Here is a 24,976-nt window from a genome sequence, read left to right on the forward strand (position 1 = left end):
GCCAAGTAGCCCCTCAGAAGTCTGAAGGGAGGGCCCATTTTCCTGAACCACCCTTTCTGCTGTGTGGCCCTAGTCTTCCCTTCATCCAAAGGCAAGAAATTCTGCCTGTGATCAAGGCCAATAATGGAGTCCTGTGAAGTGTTCTATGATAAACCCCAAAAGGAACTGAATCAACATGTCCTTCTTACAGATGAGGACACTAAACATGAGCCTGGCTTCGAAAGATTTCCCCCTACCAAAAAAATAATAAAAGATTTCCCCACTCCACTCACTCAGCATCCAGACATCATGACTTTTACATGAAACACAGACACCAAAAAAACACCCACCTACCGGCTTTGATGGCTGTCCCATAGCTGCTTCAAGCCTTGGTCAGCCAAGCCCTCCAGAATGAGAAGGTGGAGCTTCCCATCCAGCAGGTGGAAGCCAGTGAGCACATCCAGGTCCTGCCTTTCCTGGATCTTCACCCGCATCTTAAAGGCTGAGAGGATTTGTTGGATGTTCCTGATAGGGTGGGCCTCCAGATCAAGGGCCTTGGCATTGATCATGGTGATGTCCTGCAGCAGGCCATAGAGGAGGGAGATCTTCTTGGAGTCAAACACGAAAATGATGCGGCCAAACTGGGTACCTGAAAGCTCTGGGTCAGGGGCTTCAGCCCTGGCCTGCAGCGGCACAGCGATGTCCACCCGCATCTTGAGCAGAGAGTTGGCCTCAAGGTAGTTACCCATAGGCATTGGCTTGCGCTGGAAGCCATCTGTGGGGACCCGAAACCCCACAACTTTCCTGCTCTTGCCATCCTGGCCATGGTGTTTGGGCTTGTGTTCACAGCTGTGGATGGGGACGACCAAGTTCAAGTACTTCTGGCCTAGGAGAAGGTCTGCAAAACTGACCTGGGCAATCCCATAAGGGTCCCATATCTTGTTATGGGATTCAAAGGGGTTGCTCTCTGTCTCTTCTGGAGAGATGAGGGACTGGAGATTGAGGTATGCGTCCAAGGGGTCATCCCCAAACAGGGTGGGCTTCCGGGAATACTCCTCTAACTTGCGGTCCCTGTCATGAACTTGCACCACCATGGGGGGGCCCTCCAGGTATTCCCTCAGGTCACTGGGCTGCATTGCCCCAAGAAAGATGACATTGATGTCCTGGAAATGGATGTGGATTGCATGGGGCCGCCCCTCCGTTCTGTGAACCGGAGTCTTAAAGAACTGGTACTTGCAGTACACAGGGAGGCACAGCCTCTAGGAGAGAATGAGGTGACAACAGATCACTAGGCTGTAGTGGCAGTCACTCTGCCTCCCCTTTAAAGGCAGGCTCCCACAGGGGGCTCAAATCCTAGAGCCACATTGGCCCCCTGCAGTCCCTGTGACCTGGATTTCCTCATCCACAAAATACCAAGGAAAGAGCCAGCTCTCCAAGGTCATCCCCAGGATTAAGTGACATACATGAAAGCACCAAGATGGTGGCTGACACAAGATAGGGCTTAATAAGTATTAAGTCACTATTTCCTCCTCCCAAACTGAGTGCCATGTAGACAGGACATGTGCATTTTGCACAGCTGTATTTTTACTTCCAAGCCCAAGGCTAGGTGCAGAAAAGGTGGAGATAAGTGGTTTTTAGAAAAGGTAATCCATATTTCCTAGACATCTTGGAGGGTTGGTATGGGCTCACCTTTGGCATATTAACAGGTATCCAAGCAGAAAGTTACCACAAGGTGAAGAAGGGCTCAGAGGTGTGGGGTTTAAGAGGGCATGGAAAATAAGGTGGAAAGGAGTGACAGAAAACTGGGTATCTTGCATATTTTAACCTTGACGCTACGACTTTTTAAATCAAAAGTTAACCCTTATGAAAGTTTGTGATCTGACTTCATACTCCAAGTGTACTATTTATTTTACACTGAAACCCTTAAATAATCCTGGGTTGGTATGCTCCCAGGTACCTCGTAGAAGTTCTCAAAAAACCTTCTACAGAAATCCACTTTCAACCTAGGCTTCAAAGAATCCTCATGGAGAAAGTTCAATTAAATGTGAAACCACAGTAAAAATTACAAAATTCCTAAGTAAAAGGTACTTCTAGCAAAATTGGTTGCACAAAGCCATAAGATATTAGAGTGACAAGAAACATAAACTAAATATATTTGTTTGGTTATATATATAAAAAGGAATATAATAAGGTCAAATCTATTTTATTTCTATTTTCTAACAATGAATAATTTTAAAATATCACCTATAATAGCATAGAAACATAAAATGCTTGAAAGAAATGCAATGAAAAATGTGTAAGACCTTACACTGAAAAGAACAAAATAGTGCAGAGAGAAATTAAAGAAAATCTAAATAGAGAAATATACAATCTTCATGGATAGGAAAATGCAATTAAGATTTCTTTGACAAGACACAAAAAAACACTAATCATAACAGCCAAAGTTGATAACATGGACTTTATCAAATAAAGTTAAGCCATAGACTGGCATAAAACATGTGTAATACATATCTATATGTCTATATATAGATATAAATATAGGTATAGATATAGATATAGATAGTGTATACCTATATATATATAATGAAGGACTTGTACACAGGATATAAAAAGAACATATATAAAATAGTAAAAGAGAAAAAATTAAAAATATTAGAAGATGAACTTTAAAATTTGGTTAAGTGGAGTAAGCACACCCCACCCTCCATCTCCTAGTGAATGTATCCAGAAACCATAGACAGAATGCATGGAGCAGCTGTCAGAGGCATCTGAAAAGTAAGAGGTAATGGGAAATTGGGAATGGAAACCAAACGCAAAGTACAACCAACACAGCTATGAGTTTACTAGGTTTATTTTCCTCTTGTATGTCGCAGACTGGACTCAAAAGGAAGCCTGAATCCCAGAATTGTGCACCAGACACAGAAAGAGCTCTAAGAGAAGCCCTCTCTTTCTGTTCCAAGGAGTGGGAGGAAGGACCCCTCATAGGATACAAAGAGCGGGAGTTTGGAGGGATCCACTGTTGTTTTTCTCTCTTGGCCCTGTCCTCATGCAAGTTCAAGCTCCAAAGCTACAATCTGATGGTGGCAGCAGCTGGGCAGGCACCTAAAAATCTGAGACATGGAAATCCTTTTCACCCAGAGGAATTGTGATACAAAAAGTATGTGGTAAACCCTCAATATTGTTTTCACTCTACATTATCTTCCCACCATCTGTCCTCAGAGGCAGACTGAGTCCCAGAAAGGGCATGTCAGAGTGGAAACACTAAAGGTACACCTTTCAAGCCAGCAGACCAGGAAAAGGACTCCTTAGGATCTGGGGAGTGTAGAAAGGGGGGAAATCAAAAAAGGGATTCCATAAAGTTATGTGTAAACTTGAGCTTATCTCTCAACTGTGCATGTGTGGATCTGGCCTTAAGCAACATACCAGGGGTTTCGAGAACTGAACTACAGAGACCATGGCACAGGCCTGACTGGTGCCTTAGTACTGCACATGCAGGACAGGCTTGAATATCACTATAAAATCTTTGAAAACTGAACTGGCCTTAAAACCACAGCCACAAACAAAACTAGGAGATGGTTCTTTGAAAGAATTAAGAAGATTGATAACCCCCTGGCCAGACCTATCAAAAAGAAAAGAGAAAGGACGCAAATTAATAAAATCATGAATAAAAGAGGAGAGATCACAACCAACACCAAAGAAATACAAACAATTAAAGAATATATTATGAGCAACTATATGTTGGCAAATTTGACAATCTGGAAGAAATGGATACATTCCTAGCATATAAACTACCAAAACTGAACCAGAAAGAAATAGGAAACCTGAACAGACCCATAACCAGTAAGGAGATTGAAAGTCATCAAAAATCTCCCAACAAACAAGAGCCCAGGGCCATATGGCTTCCCAGGGGAATTCCCCCCAAACATTTAAAGAAGAATTAATACCTACTCTCCTGAAACTGTTCAAAAAAATAGAAATGGAAGGAAAATTTCCAAACTCATTTTATGAGGCCAGCATTAGCTGGATCCCAAAACCAGACAAAGACCCCATCAAAAGGAGAATTACAGACCAATATCCTTGATGAAAACAGATGCAATAATTCTCACCAAAATCCTAGCCAATAGGATCCAACAGTGCATTAAAAGGATTATTCACCACAACCAAGTGGGATTTATTCCTGGGCTGCAAGTTTGGTTCAACATCCGCAAATCAATCAATGTGATAAATACATTAATAAAAGAAAGAACAAGGACCGTATGATCCTCTCAATAGATGCTGAAAAAGCATTTGACAAAGTACATCATCCTTTCTTGATCAAAACTCTTCACAGTGTAGGCATAGGGGGTACATACCACAATATCATCAAAGCCATCTATGAAAAACCCACAACGGCTATCATTCTCAATGGAGAAAAAAACGAGAGCTTTTCCCCTAAGGTCAGGAACACAGCAGGGATGTCCATTATCACCACTGCTATTCCACATAGTACTAGAAGTCCTAGTCTCAGCAATCAGACAACAAAAAGAAATAAAAGGCATCCAAATCAGCAAAGACAAAGTCAAACTCTCACTCTTTGCAGATGATATGATACTTTATGTGGAAAACCCCAAAGACTCCACTCCAAAACTGCTAGAATTCATACAGGAATTCAGTAAAGTGTCAGGACATAAAATCAATGCACAGAAATCAGTTGTATTTCTGTATACCAGCAGCAAGACAGAAGAAAAAGAAATTAAGGAGTTGATCCCATTTACAATTGCACCCAAAACCATAACATACCTGGGAATAAACCTAACCAAAGAGGCAAAGAATCTGTACTCAGAAAACTATAAAGTGCTCATGAAAGAAATGGAGGAAGACACAAAGAAATGGAAAAACGCTTCATGCTCATGGATTGGAAGAATAAATATTGTGAAAATCTCTATGTTACCTAAAGCAATCTACATATTTAATGCAATCCCTATCAAAATACCATCAATTTTTTTCAAAGAAATGGGACAAATAATCCTAAAATTGGTATGGAACCAGAAAAGACCCCAAATAGCCAGAGGAATGTTGAAAAAGAAAGCCAAAGTTGGTGGTATCACAATTCCAGACTTCAAGCTCTATTACAAAGCTGTAATAATCAAGACAGTATGGTACTGTCACAAAAACAGACACATAGATCAATGGAACAGAATAGAGAGCCCAGAAATAGACCCTCAACTCTATGGTCAACTGATCTTTGACAAAGCAGGAAAGAACATCCAATGGAAAAAAGACAGTCTCTTCAGCAAATGGTGTTGGGAAAACTGGACAGCCACATGCTGAAAAATGAAACTGGACCATTTCCTTACACCACACACAAAGATAGAGTCAAATAGATGAAAGATCTCAATGTGAGACAGGAATCCGTCAAAATCCTTGAGGAGAACACAGGCAGCAACCTCTCTGACCTCACCTGCAGCAACTTCTTCCTAGAAATATCGCCAAAGACAAGGGAAGCAAGGGCAAAAATGAACTATTGGGACTTCATCAAGATCAAAAGCTTTTGCACAGCAAAGGAAACAGTTAACAAAACCAAAGGACAACTGACAGAATGGGAGAAGATATTCACAAATGACATAACAGATAAAGGGCTAGTATCCAAAATCTATAAAGATCTATAAAGAATTTATTACACTCAACACCCAAAGAACAAATAATCCAATCAAGAAATGGGCAGAGGACATGAACAGACATTTCTGCAAAGAAGACAACCAGATGGCCAACAGACACATGAAAAAGTGCTCCACATAACTAGGCATCAGGGAAATACAAATCAAAAACCACAATGAGATACCACCTCACACCAGTCAGAATGGCTAAAATTAACAAGTCTGGAAATGACAGATGCTGGCGAGGATGTGGAGAAAGGGGAACCCTCCTACACTGTTGGTGGGAATGCAAGCTGGTATAGCCACTCTGGAAAACAGCATGGAGGTTGCTCAAAAAGTTGAAAATACAGCTACCCTATGACCCAGCAATCACACTACTGGGTATTTACCCTAAAAATACAAACATAGTGATCCAAAGGGGCACATGCACCCAAATGTTTATAGCAGCAATGTCCACAATAGCCAAACTATGGAAAGAACCTAGATGTCCATCAACAGATGAATGGATAAAGAAGATGTGGTATATATATACAATGGAATACTAGGCAGCCATCAAAAGAAATGAAATATTGCCATTTGCAACAACATGGATGGAACTAAAGGGTATTATGCTGACCAAATTAGGCCAATCAGAGAAAGACAATTATCATACAATCTCTCTGATATGAGGAATTTGAGAGGCAGAGTGGGGAGTTGTGGGGAGTAGGGAATGAAAAAAATGAAACAAGATGGGATTTGGAGGGAGACAAACCATAAGAGACTCTTAATCTCATGAAACAAACTGAGGGCTGCTGGGGGGTGAGGGGGTAAGGATATAGGGTAGGGATATGAGGGGGTTGGGTTGAGTTATGGACATTAGGGAGGGTATGTGCTATGGTGAGTGCTGTGAAATGTGTAAGCCTGATGATTCACAGACCTGTACCCCTGGGGCAAATAATATATTATATGTTAATAAAAATAATTTTTAAAAAAACACAGCCACAGAAGGTAAATTAGAAATTACAGTTTGACCCTAACTAAGGTTATTATCTAATAAAACAAAAAGCCAACATTCTCCATAGGATTTAAACAAGACTCAGGGACTCACAACTTTAATATTTAAAATGTCTAACATATAACCCAAAATTACTTGACATATGAAGAACCAGGAATGCCGAACCGTTACCAAGGGGAGAGACAACCAACAGAAGCCAACTCTGAGATGACTTGAATACTGGAATTATCTGATGAAAACTTTAAGACAATTATAAACATTCTCCAATAAGTAACTGAACATTCTTGAAACAAATGGAATATAGCCAGTCTCAGCAAATGGAAACTATAATGAAGAACCAAAGGGAAATTTTATAACTGAAAAATATAATACCTGAAATTAAAAATTCACCTGAATGATCCAAAGAACAAAATGGAGATGGCAGAGGAATGAATAAGTGAAGTTGAATATAGATCAATATAAAGTACGCAATATGAGTGGTGCCTGGGTAGCACAGTTGGTTAAGTGTCTGACTCTTGGTTTCAGCTCAGGTTGTGATCTCAGGGTCATGAGATTGAGCCCATGTCAGGCTCTGTGCTCAGCACAGAGTCTGCTAGAGACTATCTCTCCCTCTTCTTCTACCCCCAGCCTCCAACACACACACATTTCCCTCCCTCTCTCTCTCAAATAAATATTTTCTTAAAAAATAAAGTATGCAATCTGAACACACAGAGAAAAAAAACATTGAAAATTAAAAGTAAATTGAGCCCCAGGGACCTGTGGGACAATAACAAAAGGCCTAACATTTGTACCATCAGAGTTCCAGAAGAAGAAAAGAAATTTGTGGAAAAGATATTTGAGGAGGCTGGGAAAATGGCAAAGTAGGAGGACCCTAACTGTGCCTCTTCCCATGGGTACAGCTAGATAACACTGTGTAAATAACACAGAAAACGATCTGAAGATGGGAAGAACAAACTCCAAAACTAAAGGTAGAGAAGAGACCACATCAAAGAAGGTAGGAAGGAGAAAGACAGAGTTTGGGAGCAAGATGGACACCATCCGTGGTGGGGAAGGAGCCACTGGTACAGAGAAAAGCAAAAAACAGACTTGAACACTGGGGAACCCACAAGGGGAAGACAAATCCCCATAACATTTGGCATTGAAAGGAAGAGGGGCCAAATTTCATAGGTTCTTACAACCTGTGGGACTTAAAGCCTGGAATTTTAAAAATCAGCAGGCTTAGCCCTAGGAGAGCCTGGAAGGCATTAGGAAGAAGAGTCCTTGTCCTTAGAGAGACAGCATGACAAACAACCCATGCAGATAGAGCCTAAAAGCAGCAGTTTAAAAAAATGCCATGGTTGGGGGAGTGGGGAGCAGATAAGAGTCAGAGTGATTTACTCATCTCAAAGCATGTCCAAGAGGCAGGATCACCGGGAGACCCCATCAGAAACAAAGGAGTTGGCAGACACAATTTCCTTCCCTTACCCTCCAGCATAAACATAAGGCCATCTGTGGGAACCAGTGCACCACTGACAGTCACTATCTAACTTGCTTACACCAAGTCCTCTGTCCCACCCCCTGCACTTTGGAAGATCTGCCTTCCCACTCATGCTTGCCTCAGTGCCCACACAGCAGGGCCCCTCTCCCAGAAAACTGGCGCAAACCCACCTCGTCTCCTCATCTCCTGACCTGGGTATTTTGCTGGACCTCAGTTCAAGTGGCAGCAGCTGTGTTGGCAGGTCTCATTGCACAAGCAGCCAGTGTACACCTAGTTAAAATGTACCCCACCCCTGCTGGGAACAAAATATTGCCCTTAAGAGGCAAGGGGAGGCTCTGCCGACAACTGAACTGAAAAAAGGAGGGGGGAGCAGGACTCAACAGCAAGACCTAGGCAACACACACAGGAGACATTCTCTGGAAGTGACAGGTCCTGGGCAACAGGAGACCCTGCACTGCGGGGCACTACAAGACCTCTTTTTCAGAAGGCCATTACCTTCAAGAGCAGGAGAAGTAGTTGACTTTCCTAACACACAGAAACAGACATAGAGAGTTAGAAAAATTAAGGAGACAGAGAAATATGTCCAAATGGAAGAATAGGACCAAACCACAGCAAGAGAACTAAGTGAAATGAATAAAAGTAATATGCCTGATAGGGAATTTAAAGTAATGATCATAAAGATACTCACTGGATTTGAGTAAATAGTGGAAGACATAAGTGAGACCCTTAAAGAGATAAAAAAGAATCAATCAGAGATGAAGAACACAATAAATTTAAAATACATTTGGTGGAATTAAGAAAAAGCTAGATGAAGCAGTGGAATGAATTAATGACCTGAAAGACAGTAATGGAAAGTAACCAAGATGAGGAAACAAGACCAAAAAAGTTATGCAAATTGAGAACTCAGTGACCACATAATAATATTCGCATTATAGGGATCCCAGAAAAAGAGAGAGAAAGGGGGTCAGAAAATTTATTTGAAGAAATAATAGCTGAAAACATCCCTAATCTGGAGAAGGAAACAGATATCCAGATCCAGGAGGCATAGAGACATCCCAAAAAATCAACCAAGGAGGCCCATACAAAGACACATAGTAATTAAAATGGCAGAAGTAGTAATAAAGAAAAAAACTTTAAAGCACCAAGAGAAAAAGAAGACAGTTACATACAAGGGAAACCCCATAAGGCTATCAGCAAATTTTTCAGCAGAAATTTTGCGGGCCAGAAGAGACCAGCAAGATATCTTCAAAGTGCTGAAAAGGAAAAATATGCAGCCAAGAATACTCTATCCAGCAAGGCTGTCTTTCAGCACAGAAGGAGAAATAGAGTTTCTCAAACAAAAACTAAAGGAGTTTCACGACCACTGAATAAGCCCTGCAAGAAATATTAAAGGGAACTCTTCAAATGGAAAGAACGCAAGTGAGTATAAAAAATAAAAAACACAAAGGATTAAAAATAAGCATTTCTGTAAATATCAGTCAACAGGATTCATAAAATAAAAGGATGTAAAATATGACACCATAGGACACTAAAGCATGGAGGGGAGGGGTAGGGAGTAAAGAATGGGTTCAAACTTAAGCAACCATCAACTTAACATAAACTGTTATACAAACATAATGGTAACCACAAATCAAAACCATTAATAAATATGCAAAGAATAAAGAGAAAGAAACCCAAATATATCACTAAAGAAAATCATCAAACCATGAAAGAGAGAAACACAAGAAAGAATCAGGGAAAATCTTCAGAAACAACCACAAAAGAAGTAATAAAAATGCAATAAATACAGAACCATCAATGCAAAAGTCTCAATGTAGACCTAAAGACACCTGCAGATTGAAAGCAAGGGGGTGGAGAAATATCTATCATGCAAATGGATGTCAAAAGAAAGCTGAAGTAACAACACCTACATCGGATAAAACAGACTTTAAAACAAAGACTGTAATAAGAGAAAAAGGACACTATATAATCATAAAGCAGACAGCCCTGCAAAAAGATCTAACAGCTGTAAATATTTAAGCATCTAACATGGGAGTACCCAGACACATAAAATAGTTAATAACAAACATAAAGGAACTAATTGATAATAATGAATTAATAGTAGGGAATTTTAATACCTCCTCTTATATTGCTGTAGAGATCAACTAAACAGAAAATCAACAAGGAAACAATGACTTTGAATGACACACCGAACCAGATGGGTCCAACAGATATGTTCAGCACATTCCATCCTAGGGTCAACTGGGTAGCTCAGTCAGTTAACTGTCTGCCTTCAGTTTAGATCATGATGTGGGATCCTGGGATTGAGCCCCACATGCGGCTCCCTGCTCAGTGGGAAGTCTGCTTCTCCCTCTCCCTCTGCCCCTTAGCCCCCACTCGTGTTCTATCTCAAATAGATAAAATCTTTTAAAAAAAAGAACATTCCATCTTAAAACAGCAGAATACACATTTTTTTCAAGTGCATGCACAACATTCTCCAGAATAGATCACATATTAGGCCACAAAACAAGCTTCAACAAAATTCAAGAACATCGAAGTCATACATGCATCTTTTCTGACCACAATGCTATGAAACTAGAAGGCAATTACAAGAAGAAACCCAGAAAGACCACATATACATGGAGGTTAAATAACATGCCACTGAACAATGAATGAGTCATCCGGGAAATTAAAGAAGAAATTTAAAAAGTACATGGAAACAAATGAAAACAAAAATGCAAAGTTCAAACCTTTGTGACATAGCAAAAATGATTGCTATGTCTATAGCAATGCAGACCAATCTCAAGAAGTGAGAAAAATCTCAACAACCTAACCTGACACCTAAAGGAGCTAGAAAAAGAACAACAAACCAAACCTAAAGTCAGCAGAAGGGAGGATATAATAAAAGATTAGAGCAGAGAAAAAAAGATATAGAAACTAAAAAAAAAAAAACAGGTCAATGAAACCAGTTTTTCAAAAATAATCAATAAAATTGATAAGCCCCTAGCCAGACTTATCAACAAAAGAAAGGACCTAATTAAATAAAGTCATATATAAGGGAGGGGAGATGATAACCAACACCACAGAAATACAAACAAGTATAAGAGAATATTGTGAAAACTATAGGCCAACAAATTGGACAACCTAGAAGAAATGGATAAATTCCTAGAAACATATAACCTACCAAAAATGAATCAGGAAGAAAGAAAACTTAGACAAATGATTTATCAGCAAAGAAACTGAGCCAGTAATCACCAAGCTCCCAACAAACAAAAGTCCAGGACCATTTGCTTCACAGGCAAATTCTACCAGACATTTAAAGAAGAGTTAATACTTATTTTTCTCAAACTATTTCAAAGAATAGAAAAGAAAAGAAAACTTCCTAATTCATTCTATGAGGCCAGCATTACCATGATACCAAAACCAAATAAAGATACCACAGGAAAAGAGAACTACAGGCCAATATCGCTGATGAATACAGAATGCAAAAATCCTCAACAAAATAACAGCAAACCAAATCCAACAATACATTAAAAAAAATCATTCACCACAATCAAGCAGGATTTATTCCTGGGTGGTAAGGGTGATTCAAAATTTGCAAATCAATCAATGCGATGCATCACACCAATGAGAGCAATGATAAGAACCATATGATCATTTCAATAGATACAAAAAAATCATTTAACAAAGTACAACATTTACTCATGATAAAAACCATCCACAAAGTACGTTTACAGGGGACATACCTCAACATAATAAAGGCCTTATATGAAAAACCACAGCTAATATCATTCTCAATGGTGAAAACCTGAGAGTCTTTCCCCTAAGGTCAGGAACAGACAAATATGTCCACTCTCACCACTTATATTCAACATAGTCCTGGAAGTCCTAGCCAAACAGACAACAAAAAGAAATAAAAAGCATCCAAATCTGTAAGGAAGAAGTAAAACTTTCACTATTTACAAACAGACAACAAAAAGAACATAACAAAAAGAAATAAACATAACATTAAAAAAGAACATAACAAAAAGAAATAGACAACAACAAAAAAAAATAAAAAGCATCCAAATCCGTAAGGAAGAAGTAAAACTTTCACTATTTATAGATGGCATGATACAATATATAGAAAACCTGAAAGACTCCACCAAAAAAACCCTGCTAGAACTGCTAAAGTTAGTAAACTCAAAGGATATAAAACCAATGTAAAGAAATCCATAGGGGCACCTGGGTGGCTCAGTGGGTTAAGCCACTGCCTTTGGCTTGGGTCATGATCTCAGGGTCCTGGGATCAAGCCCCGAATTAGGCTCTCTGCTCAGCGGGGAGCCTGCTTCCCTCTCTCTCTCTCTACCTGCCTCTCTGCCTACTTGTGATCTCTGTCAAATAAATAAATAAAATCTAAAATGTAAAAAAAAAAAAGAAATCTATTGCATTTCCATACACTAATAATGAAGTGTATATACACTAATAATGAAGCAACAGAAAGTGAAATTAACAATCCCACTTACAATTACACCAAAAACAATAAAATAGCTAAGAAAAAACTTAACCAAAGAGATGAAAGGCTTATATTCTGAAAACTATAAAAACATTGGTAAAAAAAAAAAAATTCAAGATAACCCAGACATGGAAAGACATTTCATGCTCACGGACTGGGAGAACAAATACTGTTAAAATGTTTATACTATCCAAAGCAAACCACACATTTAATGCAATCCCTATCAAAATGCCAACAGCATTTTTCACATAACTAGAACAAACAATCCTAAAATTTGTATGAAACCATAAAAGACTCCAAATAGGCAAAGCAATCTTGAAAAAGCAAAGGAAAGCAGGAGGCATCACAATTCCAGACTTTGAGTTTTATTACAAAGCTGTAGTAATCAAAACAATATCGTACTGGCACAAAAACAGATACACAGATCAATAGAACAGGATAGAAATCCCACAGATACACCCACAACTATATGGTCAATCTTTGACAAAGCAGGCAAGAATATCCAATGGAAAAAGACAGTCTGTTCAACCAATGGTATTGGGAAAATGGGACAGCTACATGCAAAAGAATGAAACTGGATCACTTTCTTACACCACAAACAAAACCAAAACCAAAATGGATTAAAAACCTAAATGTGAGACTTGAAACCATAAAAATCCTAGATGAGAATAAGGCAGTAACTTTTTAACATTGGTTGCAGCAACTTTTTTCTAGATATGTCTCCTGATGCAAGGGAAACAAAAGCAAAAATTAACTATTGGGACTACATTAAAAAAAAAAACGAACTTCTGCATGAGGAAGGAAACAATTAACAAAACTAAAAGGCAACCTGTGGAATGGGAGAAGATATTCACAAATGATATAATGGATAAAATTATCCAAAACATATAAAGAACTTATACTCAACACCCCCTCCACCAAAAATAATCCAGTTTAGAAATGAGAAGACACGAACAGACATTGTCAGTATGGCTAAAAATCAGTGGTGTCTGGGTGGCTCAGTCAGTTAAGCATCTGACTCTTGATTTCAGCTCATGTCATGATCTCAGGGTTGTAAGACTGAATCGCATGTCAGGCGCCACCTTGAACATGAACTCTGCTTAAGATTCTCTCTCTCCTTCTCCCTCTGTGCTTCCCCCCATATTCACACACTCCCCGCCTCCCCAAAAAAGAATGGCTAAAATAAAAAACACAAGAAACAATGGGTGTTAGTGAGGATGTGGAAAAAGAAGAACCCTCTTGCACTGTGGGTAGGAATGCAAACTTGTGCAGCCACTCTGGAAAACAGTATGGAGGTTCCTCAAAAAGTTAAAAATAGAACTATCCTATGACCCAGCAAGTGCACTACTTATCCAAAGAATTAAAAAAAAAAAACCTAATTCAAATGGATACATACACTCTGATGTTTATAGCAGCATTATCTACAATAGTCAAATTATGGAAGCAGCACAAGTGTCCCTTGATAGATGGATAGGTAAAGAAGATGTGGTATATACATACAATGGAATATTATTCAGCCATAAAAAATGAAATCTTGCCATTTGCAACAACATGAATGGAACCAGAGAGTACAATGCTAAGCAAAATAAGTCAGAGAAAGTTAAATACTATATGATTTCACTCATATGTGGAATTTAAGAAACAAAACAAATGAGCAAAGGGAAAAAGAGAAAGTCAATGCAAGAAACAGAATCTTAACTTCCAAGGACAAATTGATGATTCCTAAAGGGGAGGTGAGGGGGATGGGTAAAACATGTAATGGGGATTAAGGAGTGCATCTCACATGATGAGCACCAAGTGATTAAAATGAAAAAAAAAAAATAAAAACAAAATATATCTACACCTAGGGCTGGCTCAGTTAGTGAAGCATGCAACTCTTTTTTTTTTTTTTAAGATGAAGTCTTCACCTTTTTTTTAAATAAGATTTTATTTTATTTATTTGACAGAGAGAGAGAGAGATCACAAGTAGGCAGAGAGAGAGGAGGAAGCAGGCTCCCTGCAGAGAGCCCGATGCGGGGCTCGATCCCAGGACCCTGAGATCATGACCTAAGCTAAAGGCAGAGGCTTAACCCACTGAGCCACCCAGGTGCCCCGAAACATGCAACTCTTAATCGTGGGGCTTTAAGTTCAAGTTCCACATTAGGTACAGAAATCACTTAAAAATAAAATCTTAAAAAATTTTTTAAATGTACATGTATATCTATATACCTACAGGCTTCCTATTCTGGACCACAATGAAATAAACCCACTTTTTCCCATTTCTCCTGCTAAGTACAGATGCTTTCAACTCTGGGATTTATATATAAAACAAACATAAAGAGACTCAGAAGGATGGAGAGATGAAGGTTAAAGACTGTGATGAATTCTCTGGGGTTTCTACTTGCCTCATATGTTCTAGACTAAGTGCTGGAGAAGACAGAAACTCAGAAATGTTAATGGGATTTTGGGGGGAAAATCCCCCCAAAGTCTGCTCTCTCCAGCCAAAGAAATAAGAATGGGGCAGCTTAGTGAGCCAGAAAACTTTCAGGCAAGCACCATGAAGGAAACCAGCCCCAACCCACTCCCATAAGCAAAGTCAAATGGGAAACCCAGATTTCCACCCTTGCCCGACTGTAGCAATTCCCCTCACTTGGGTGGCATGAGAAAAGATCAAGTGGGGAGTCAAGGATTTCATCCCTGCCCAGCAGTAACAAGGCATCAAGGGAGGCAGAGGCCAAAATTGTGCCTCACCATCCAGTACTTATGTGGCCTCCGCACCACTGTGGTGGTTAGCCAAGGTCATGTGCGAAGCATGTAGTAGCAAGGCTATCTGACCCTAGGGCATGGTTGTTGGGTGGCGAACCTGGACTGCCACCTCCACCTGACAGGAATAAGACAGCATTCCCCTTCTTCCACTGGCAGAAGATTTAAAACATAAGACTTAAATAGGATAACTTAATATCTAATATGTCCAGGATATTTTAAAAATCATTTATCATAGCAAGAACCAGAGAAATCCCATCTTAAATGAATAATGACAATCAACAGATGTTAACACCAAACTGACACATCTTAGAATTGTTTGGAATTTTAAAGCAAGCATGAACATGATTTAAAGCAAGTGTGAACATGATTGAATCAAATGAAAAAAATTTAAAGTCTCATCAAAGAAATAGAAGATATAAAGAAGAACTAAATGGAAATTTTAGAATTGAAAAATACAATACCTAAAAATTTAAAATTCAGTGGACGGGCTTAATAACAGAATGGAAGGGACAGAGAAAAGACTTGGTGAACTTGAAAATAAAACAATATAAATTACTCAGCCTGAAGAACATAGAGGAAAACAGACTAAAAATAAATGAACAAAAGTTCAGGGGCCTGTGGGATGTAACAATGAATTAACATTCATGACACTGGAGTCCTGAGAGCAGGAAAAAGGTAGTGCTAGAAGGTACTTAACGAAATAATGGTGGGGCGCCTGGGTGGCTCAGTCAGTTAAGCATCTGACTCTTGATTTCACCTCAGGTCATGATCTCGGGGTCCTGGGATCAAGCCCTGTGTCAGGCTCCACACTCAGCAAGGAGTCTGATTTGCTCCCTGTCTCTCTCCCTCTGTCCCTCCCTCTCCTGCTCTCTTTAAAATAAATAAATAAATAAATTATATATATTTTTTTTTAAGAAATAATGGCCAAAATTTCCCAAATTTTGCAAAAGACATAAACTTAAGTTTCAGAAAACTGAGTGAACCCAACAGGATAAACCCCGAAAAAATCCACACCAAGACATCAGAGTCAAACTTTCAAAAACCAGAGACAAAGAAAAAAGAACTTGAAAGCTGCAAGAGATTAAGTGCCACCCAGCACAATGGGAAAGAATAATTCAAATGACAGTTGATCTCTCATAAGAAAAAAAACATAGAGGTCAAAAGGAAGTGGCACAACTTTTTTCAAATGCTGAAGAAAAAGAAATGTCAACCCCAAATTCTAAATCCAGTGAAGCTACCATTTAGGAATACAGGAGAAATAAAGACATCTCAAAGAAAAACTAAAGAGAATTTGTTGTCATAACATCTACCCTAAAAGAATGACTTTAGTCATTTAGTTCTTGAAACAGAAATAATTTAAAAAGCAAAAGAAGGGGCGCCTGGGTGGCTCAGTGGGTTGAGCCGCTGCCTTCGGCTCAGGTCATGATCTCAGGGTCCTGGGATCGAGCCCCGCATCGGGCTCTCTGCTCAGCAGGGAGCCTGCTTCCTCCTCTCTCTCTGCCTGCCTCTCTGCCTGCTTGTGATCTCTGTCTGTCAAATAAATAAATAAAATCTTAAAAAAAAAAAAAGCAAAAGAAAAGGAAATCTTGGAACATCAGAAAGGAAAAAAAGAACATTAGAAAGAACACATCTATAGGTAAATACAATACACTTTCCTTCTCCTCTTGAGTTTTCTAAATTACATTTGACCACTGAAGCAAAAAGTCAAACATTTTGAAGTGGTTCTCAGTCTATATAGAGGAAATATTTAAGACAATTATAAATGAGATAGGGTAAACAGATTTGAAGGAAGGTAAGGTTTCTTACTTCACTCAAACTGGAAAGATGTTGACACCAGTAGACTGTGATAAGTTATGTATGCATAATATAATTTCTGGAGCAACCACTAAAAACCTATACATTCAAAAATACTACAGATAAATCAAAATAGAATTCTAAAAAGTTTCAAAGAACCCACAGGACCACAGGAAAAAGAAAACAAAGAAACAAAAGAAACAGAAAATAGAAAACTAATATTAAAATGGCAGACTTAAGGTGATGGAATAGTTCTGTATCTTAAGTGCAGTGACAATTACATAAATTCATGCATGTGATAAAATGACAGAGAACTACACACACACATTTATCAATAGCCTGACTTTGATATTATACTATTGTTACATAAGACATAGCCACTGGAAAAAAACTGGGCAAAGGGTACTTAGGATCTCTCTGTACTCCCTTTGCAACTTTCTCTGAATTTTTATTTCAAAATGGAAGTATAATATATGGATATGGATATGCCCACACTAAGACACCTAATCAAGAAGTTTTTGAAAACAGAAAGAAGATTCTACAGCTTTGAGAAAAGAAAAAAGCTCATCCAAAGGTTCAACATGGAACATAAAACATAATGCCTTCAAAACTGAAGAAAAATGAGAATTCTCTACCCAGCTAAACTATTAATCAAGAGTAAGGGTAGAATAAAGATATTTTCAGACACATGAGACCTCAAAACAAATCTCTCTCATTAACCTTTCCTCAAAAAGCTATAGGAAGATGTGTTTCAGCAAAACCAGACAGCAAACAAAGCAAAAGGAAGACAGAATCCAGGAGACAAGGATCCCACCAGAAGAAGAAGAAAGAAACTCCCAGGGTAAATATCAGTGCTAAACCCAGTTCGTTCAAAATGCGTGAGCATCTACATGAGCAATGCTCCTGTCTCCATGAAGCCTGGGGACTCTTCTGACGGGAGGCTCACTACCTGCCTTGGAAGGACATCTGTCGTGTAGTAGGGAGACATTGAGCGTTAGTAGCTCCTAAACCCAGGAAGGAACCTGATCTCTCATATCTCGCTGTGAGAGCCTAAATGGTGAAATAGGGATGATAAAACATCTCACAGCAGGCCATTGTGGGGAATTAGAGATGACATGTAATGGGCAACCGGATGGGAAAAAGCGCTCTCCAATCAATTTTTCTGACTCAATCTTACCTCTAGTTCATGGAAGGGAACAGGTTGTGACGGAAGGCAGGAAACACACTTGATCTTTATGGTCAAGGGATTTAAGTCCTGCTTTTGCTCCTCAGTCATGATAGGACCTTCTGTTTTTAAAGTCAAAAAACAATCTAAAATGCTGGCAGACTTCCCCCTACCACGACTCACAATAGTTTGCCATCCTGGAGGGGGCAGAAGGGAAATACAGACAGTGTTAGACTGTGACTCATGACAGTTCCAAGACAAGTACAGAGGGATCAGGCAACCTGAGAAGAGCCAATGATAAATTATAACCAAGAGAAGAAAACTAAAAAAAAAAAAAACAAAAAAAAAACCAAAACCAAAAAACAACAATTAGCAAACACCTACTGTCAGCACATTATATGTCAGTTTCTCAAACTGAGGTCCCATAAGCTCCCTAAGAGAATTTAATTGTTGTGATTTAATCTTGATGACCATCTTGTAATTTAAGCATTTCCTGAATCATCTACAAGGATACCGATGCTTAGGTGGGACCCTCAAGCAGTCGGATTTACTGGGTCTGGGATGTAGCCTCCACTCTAGGGTTTTTAAAAGCTCCCCAGGCAGGACACCAGGGTGGCTCAGTGGCTTAAGCATCTGCCTTCAGCTCAGGTCATGATTCCAGGGTCCTGGGATAGAGCCCCGCATCGGGCTCCTTGCCTAGCAGGGAGCCTGCAGCTCCCCCAGCTTGTGCTGTCTCTCCCTCTCTGACAAATAAATTAAAAATCTTTACAAATAATAAATAAAACTAAATACAATTTAAATGCAGTTCCTTCATCACAGGAGTCACATTTCAAATGCCCAGTAGTCATGTGTAGCTATGAGCTACTGGACCAGATCACACAGATCTGGAACATTTCCATCACCAAAGAAAGCTCTTCTGGGCGGTGCTGCTTCAGGCAATGACTTTAGAAGACGTTCGAGAGCACGGAATGCCGGGGTGTCTGTTGTGGTGGCCGGTGGTGCTGCTTTAATGGGTGTGGTCCAAGCAGAGAAGCGCAGCTCCGGACGTAGAACACAACTGGTACGACAGAGCTGGATTGAGCACAGCACACTTCGGGTAGGGCCGTGTTGCAGTAGTGCAATGAGGGAAAAGGGCGGGTGAATGGAGCCACTGTGTGGGGCACACGTAACTGGGAGAATCTTTTTCTCCTGAAAAGGGTCCATACCAGGTGGAGAAATAATGAATGGTGTTGGGAGTTGGGGGGAGGTCAAATCTTCCATTGTACAAGTAGAGAGGCCTAGGCTCGCACTGTAGTCACATGACCTACAAGAAGTCAGAGGCCCTGAGGGGCTTCCTTTCTTCATATGGGCAGAGATCTCACCGTGCTTAGGGTGATTAAGAGGGTATATGTACGGGAAGAGGCTAGTGGGCATGCAGAAAGATCAGCTCTGCTCCTTTCACGAGGTTTGTAAATTTCTAGGGCACACGAAGGCCCAGTCACTCACACTCGCAAAGAGGTTCCCTTCCAAAATAAGTTATGGGCCCCGGGTGTGCGGCTGAGCCCAACGCCGTGACCATGGGGCCATGTGCACCTGCTGGGGACAGCTCTCAGGGCTCCCACAGCTTTCTCTTCAACAAAGCTGACTCGTCAAGGCCATAACTAATCATGACTTGTATTCTAGAACTCTGTAAACCTTTTCGTGAAAAAGACTGCCCAGTATGGAAGATATCTCCACCACCAATGTGCACTCAAACCACCATTCAGAAAGTGAGGGAGGGTTCAGCCATAATTCCAGAGTAGGGTTTCACAACTTCAAAACCACAGATACTTGGGGACAGAGAATTCTCGGCTGTGGGGACCGTCCTCTGCTTTATGGAACAGCAGCATCCCTCCGCTCCCACCTGTGACAACCAAAAAAACCTCCTCATGGGGCGCCTGGGTGGCTCAGTGGGTTAAAGCCTCTGCCTTTGGCTCGGGTCATGATCCCAGGGTCCTGGGATTAAGCCCCGCATCGGGCTCTCTGCTCAGCGGGGAGCCTGCTTCCTCCTCTCTCTCTGCCTGCCTCTCTGCCTACTTGTGATCTCTGTCAAATAAATAAATAAAATCTTAAAAAAAAAAAAAAACAAAAAAAGAAAAAAACCTCCTCATATGACCAAATGTCCCCCTAGGGGCATAAGTGCCCACGCTGAGAAGCCCTGCTCCGGAGTAAGAGAGAAGGAGCCTGGGAACGGACCCCGCAATGAGCGTTCATCTACACTGACCAGACCCCAGTGTGCATTAAAGTCATGGGTCCTCAGAACAGCCCTGTGTGGCTGCTTGCATCTCTGCTTTCTAGACAGAGAAACTGGGACCCAGAAATGTTCAGAAAGCATCCCAGGTCTCTCAGTCAAGAAGTGTGGAACGCCTGTCCAAACCAGTCCTGCCTGGCAACACTTGGCCCCTCCACTACGCAACAAAAATCAAGAGATCATTCCAGAGTCCTTTTAGAATCGTAATGGGTTACTGGCCAACCAATATTCACCACTAAGGGATGCAAAGCCTAGGGCCTAATTCGAAATCAAAGATGATAAGCAAAAATTATCATGCTGGTTTTAGAATGATCTTATGCTGTTATTTTATGGCAAAAACAAACATCCAGTTGGCTTGCCGAGCCAAGGCCCTTCTTAGCTGAGGACCATAAACCGTGATATCGGTATAAGGAAGGAGGCTTGTCTTTCTTTCTTGCTGGAGGCCCAGCGCCCGGTATCCAGCCCACCCAAATGTTCTGACAGAAGCGGCTCCACTTCAGTAACCTCTCTGAGTCCTACTGTGTGCAAATTTATGTACATTATCTCACGTGACCCTTACTGCAGCACTCCAGGGTAGAAATCCTCCCCCCATTCTACAGATAAGGACACGGAGCTGAAGGACTCAGAGGAAGTGGCCAACTTGCTGGGCAGTGGCTGAGCCAAGATTCAAAGTCTGTTTGTCACTGGTGCTCTTGGAATCACTGAGCCATTATAGGGTTGTGACAGCACAGTTTGACGTGGCGGCGGGGGGGAGCCAACAGACACCTCCGGGCTTCATCCTGCTGGAAAAAGTCACGCCAGGCTGTTTGAGACCATCTGAGCTTCTCCTTCCCCCCACAGCAAAATTAAGAAGCAAAATCAACCTCGATCCAAAGTCAATAGGTCACCCAGAGCTCACCCACCTCTAGGCACCAGTTTCTCTTCGGGATTCAGCCCACAAGGTAGCTGCCCCAGAGATGTGTGCCCCGAGCAGGAGCTTGAAACCACGGTATGGAGGCTGGGTCCTCCTGGACCACAGCCTGAGAGGGGGTAAGCGTCTCTGAAAATTCACTTCTCTAGAAAAGACTCCATTGCTCCAGGAAAACTAAGACAGTCTGAATTCAAGGCCCAACTTCAGGTGAAAGCTGACTTTCAAAAATCCATTTAAAAAGGAAAACTGAAAAGTTAATGGTATTTCCTCAAAAACGAATAGCTGTCAATACAAGAGCTTGTGAGCATTCGATTTTCCTGGCACCTGTGTAATGTTTATGGGGTAAAACCGCAAGCCACTGCAAGGGTTTGCGCCAGCTCGACAGTAGCCTCAATTTCTGCATATTGGCCAGTAGAGGGCGCACATTCACCCTAATAGCCAACCACAAACCCTCTCCCGTCCGCCCCCGCCCCCCCCGCCCACCAACCATGAAATAGACTGGAAACGATTTTCTCTGAAAAGAAAGAGGGTTACCCCCCATATTACTATTTTAAAAACAAAGTCATGTAATTTTACCCAAAATACATTGTGAGCTTTCCGTTATCAAGACCTAGGGATATAACACGCATACCTACTTATTATTTGTCAAACCGTAGATAACCTAGTTTCCAAATTGTGATCAATCTTACGGAGCAAGAGAACGGAACCCCAGTTCTGCCCCTGAGCTATGTGATCTCAAGTGAATTGCTTTGCCTTCTCCAAGTTTTTGTTCCTCACAGAACCAAGAACAGGCACCCTGACAGCACTCCTACAAGCTTACTGGGAAGCTCAGAGTTTGCCATGAGCAGTAAAGGACCAGAGGGAAACACTGGCTCCTTCCCCGCTTTCCTCCACTAGATGCTTTCATAAACATCTGCAAGAAAGTGCTTATAAAAAGCAGCATCTTATTTAGCAAACAAAATTAGCACAATTACTCTCACCAGTTTCTTCAGAATCAGGCCTGAGTTCAAACCGTGGCGTTGCCCCTACTTGCTGGGTGATCTCGAACAATACATCTGACCTCTCTGTGCCTCCTTGTCCTCCTCTGTACAACAGAGACACTTACCTCCACTTTGCTGAAGTGACTGTGGGCATGAAGCTAGGTGGCAGAACAGAGGCTTGGTCAATGCGGGCATCCTGTTTATGGACATTCTAGCCACATGGGACAAAACAACCAAGACCCGCTGGGACCAGGGGTAGCCACCTGCGAGGAGTGGCATCACTGCTAGCTCGGTGGAGAAGGTACCATGCTTCCAATCTCCTTCCATCTTGAGGTCAGTTTCCTCTTCTGTTTGAGATTTCTTCCCTCTCTTCTGGCTCTTCTTTCTCCCCTCTGAGTCTTTCCTTTTAACTGTGAAATCAAAGGAAGGAAACAAGCGTTCCAAGGAGCTCATATCCAAGCTCCCGTATGTGAATGCATACGTGCTACAGAGACTCAAAGAGGTTCTGGAAGACCCTGGAAGGCGGAGGCCATCCTTTATGCTGCCACCCTTCCCCAGCAACCAGAAGAGGTGTTTACACGTAGATGACAAAGTGGTTGTCAGTTACATGTAGGAAGAACGTGAGGGCCATCCTGATCTCCCAGCCAGTCCGCCCCGAGAATATGGGCAGAGGGGGCCGAGGTTGGATGAAGAGCAACATTGCCACATACCAAACTCCTCCCCCACGTCAGCTCTTAACCACAGGGTAGGGCTGAGGTTTGGGCTTTGAAGTCAGACCACCAAGGTTCCAGAATCAAGTCTCCCCCTTCCTTAACCATCCTGAGCCTCAGTCAACTCACCTGTAGAATGGGGATAGTAGTGCCTACCTTGTAGGGTGTTGAAAAGAGTAAATGAGCAAAGGTACATAAAATATTCAGCTCTGTGCCAAGCTCAGATCCAGGGGTGGGGGAGGAGACAATAAGACATATATATATATATATATCTGTGGTAATTAAAGCCATAAGCTATTTGTTCCATGATACAAAGACCAATGGAACAGACTATAGAAAGCCCAGAAATACGCTGCACACATAGGGGACTTAACAGATGCCAGAGTGGCATTTCAGATTAATGAGAAAGGATGGACTAGTCAATTAATTATACTTCCCATCTGGAGGCAAATGAAATTATCGGGCATCTCGTGCCATAGGCAAAATGAAAGGCAGACTAACGGTGGAAAACAAAAAACTTCAAACTAATTAGAAGAATACACAGGAGACTCTACTGATGTCCGGATGAGGAAGGATTTCTTAAATATCACGGAAAGTACAAACTGGAAAGGAATAGTTACATAACTGGTGTGCAAAAGCAGCACACAAAGAGTAAACGGGTAACTTACAGACCCCAGCCTATGGTGTTTACAGGGTACGTAAGTGATCACACATAATCATCAGAAGATGTAAAGAATAAAGCTTCTGAATCCATAAGAAAAAAATGTAAAACCTAGAGGTGCCTGGGTGGCTCAGGCGGTTAAGCATCTGCCTTCAGCTCGGGTCATGATCTTGGGATCCCGGGATCAAGTTCTAAGCCCCTGAGATGGGCTCCCTGCTGAGGAGGGAGTCTGTTTCTCCTGCTCCCTCAAATTTCTCCCTCTCTCTCAAATAAACAAATAAAATCTTTAAAAGAAAAGCTTAAAACTCAACAGAAAGGGGTGCCTGGGTGGCTCAGTGGGTTAAGCCTCTGCCTTCGGCTCAAGTCATGATCTCAGGGTCCTGGGATCAAGCCCCACATAGGGATCTCTGCTCAGCAGGTAGCCTGCTTCCCCCTCTCTCTTTGCCTGCCTCTCTGCCTACTTGTGATCTCTGTCAAATAAATAAATAAATCCTTAAAAAAAAAAAAAACAGAAAAGTAAGCCAAGAAGCAGGAATAGCCAAATTACGTAAGATTATAACCAAATAAGCATAGGAGATGCTTTCGAGTCCACAAGGAATCAGGAAGTAAGACCCTGACCATGCCAAGCATGACTGATAACAGGGAAAAGCTGGAATTCTCAGGACTTCTGTCAGGAGGGCACATAGGTACAACCCAGAGAATAAAAACCAGCAATACCTCCTGAGGGGTCGAGGTGCATTTCCCATGCCCTTTGACCCCCCTGGGCAAATGCCCTAGGCTCTGTAGCACAGACACACAGAGACCTGCACAAGGAGGATCGCTATCACAGTGTTGGTGACGGTGGGAAATTGGAGACGACTCAAATGTCTCTCAGTGGGGAGTCCATGGGTGTAGGAATGCACAGCCCTCCAATGGGGCTCTCTATAGAATTTACAAGGAAGGAGTTGGACTTAGACATGCGGACACAAATAACCTCAAAAATCAAGCTGAATGCAAAGAGCCAGTTGCAGGAAGATAGGTACAGTATGAAACCATTTCTGTAACTCATAAAAACAAAAATCAATACAACATTGAATATGTCAGAAAGAATGGGGTAGAAGGGGGCACCTGGGTGGCTCAGTGGGTTTAAAGCCTCTGCCTTCAGCTCAGGTCATGATCCCAGGGTCCTGGGATCAAGCCCCG

At 41.3% G+C, this 24,976-nt stretch overlaps 1 protein-coding gene across 5 annotated transcripts in view; it reads right to left on the reverse strand.

Annotated features, from left to right (window-relative positions):
• The window catches only part of CFAP92 (cilia and flagella associated protein 92 (putative)), a 70,063-nt gene that overhangs the window by 33,503 nt on the left and 11,584 nt on the right, over positions 1-24,976 (reverse strand). For 2 of the 5 annotated variants that reach the window (XM_032842855.1, XM_032842854.1), the window contains exons 8-10: positions 22,549-22,833; positions 18,277-18,461; positions 334-1,238 (exon numbers count right to left, since the gene is read on the reverse strand). In XM_032842855.1, the coding sequence (XP_032698746.1) occupies positions 334-1,238; positions 18,277-18,461; positions 22,549-22,833 (1,375 nt within the window). Of the gene's footprint in view, positions 1-329; positions 1,239-18,276; positions 18,462-22,548; positions 22,834-24,976 lie in introns of all 5 variants that reach the window. The other 3 variants (XM_032842857.1, XM_032842856.1, XM_032842858.1) reach the window with 3 other exon arrangements.

This window comes from Lontra canadensis, unplaced genomic scaffold (assembly GCF_010015895.1).
Source record: "Lontra canadensis isolate GAN:19392208 unplaced genomic scaffold, GSC_riverotter_1.0 scaffold133, whole genome shotgun sequence".
In the NCBI taxonomy this organism is placed as follows: Eukaryota; Metazoa; Chordata; class Mammalia; order Carnivora; family Mustelidae; genus Lontra; species Lontra canadensis.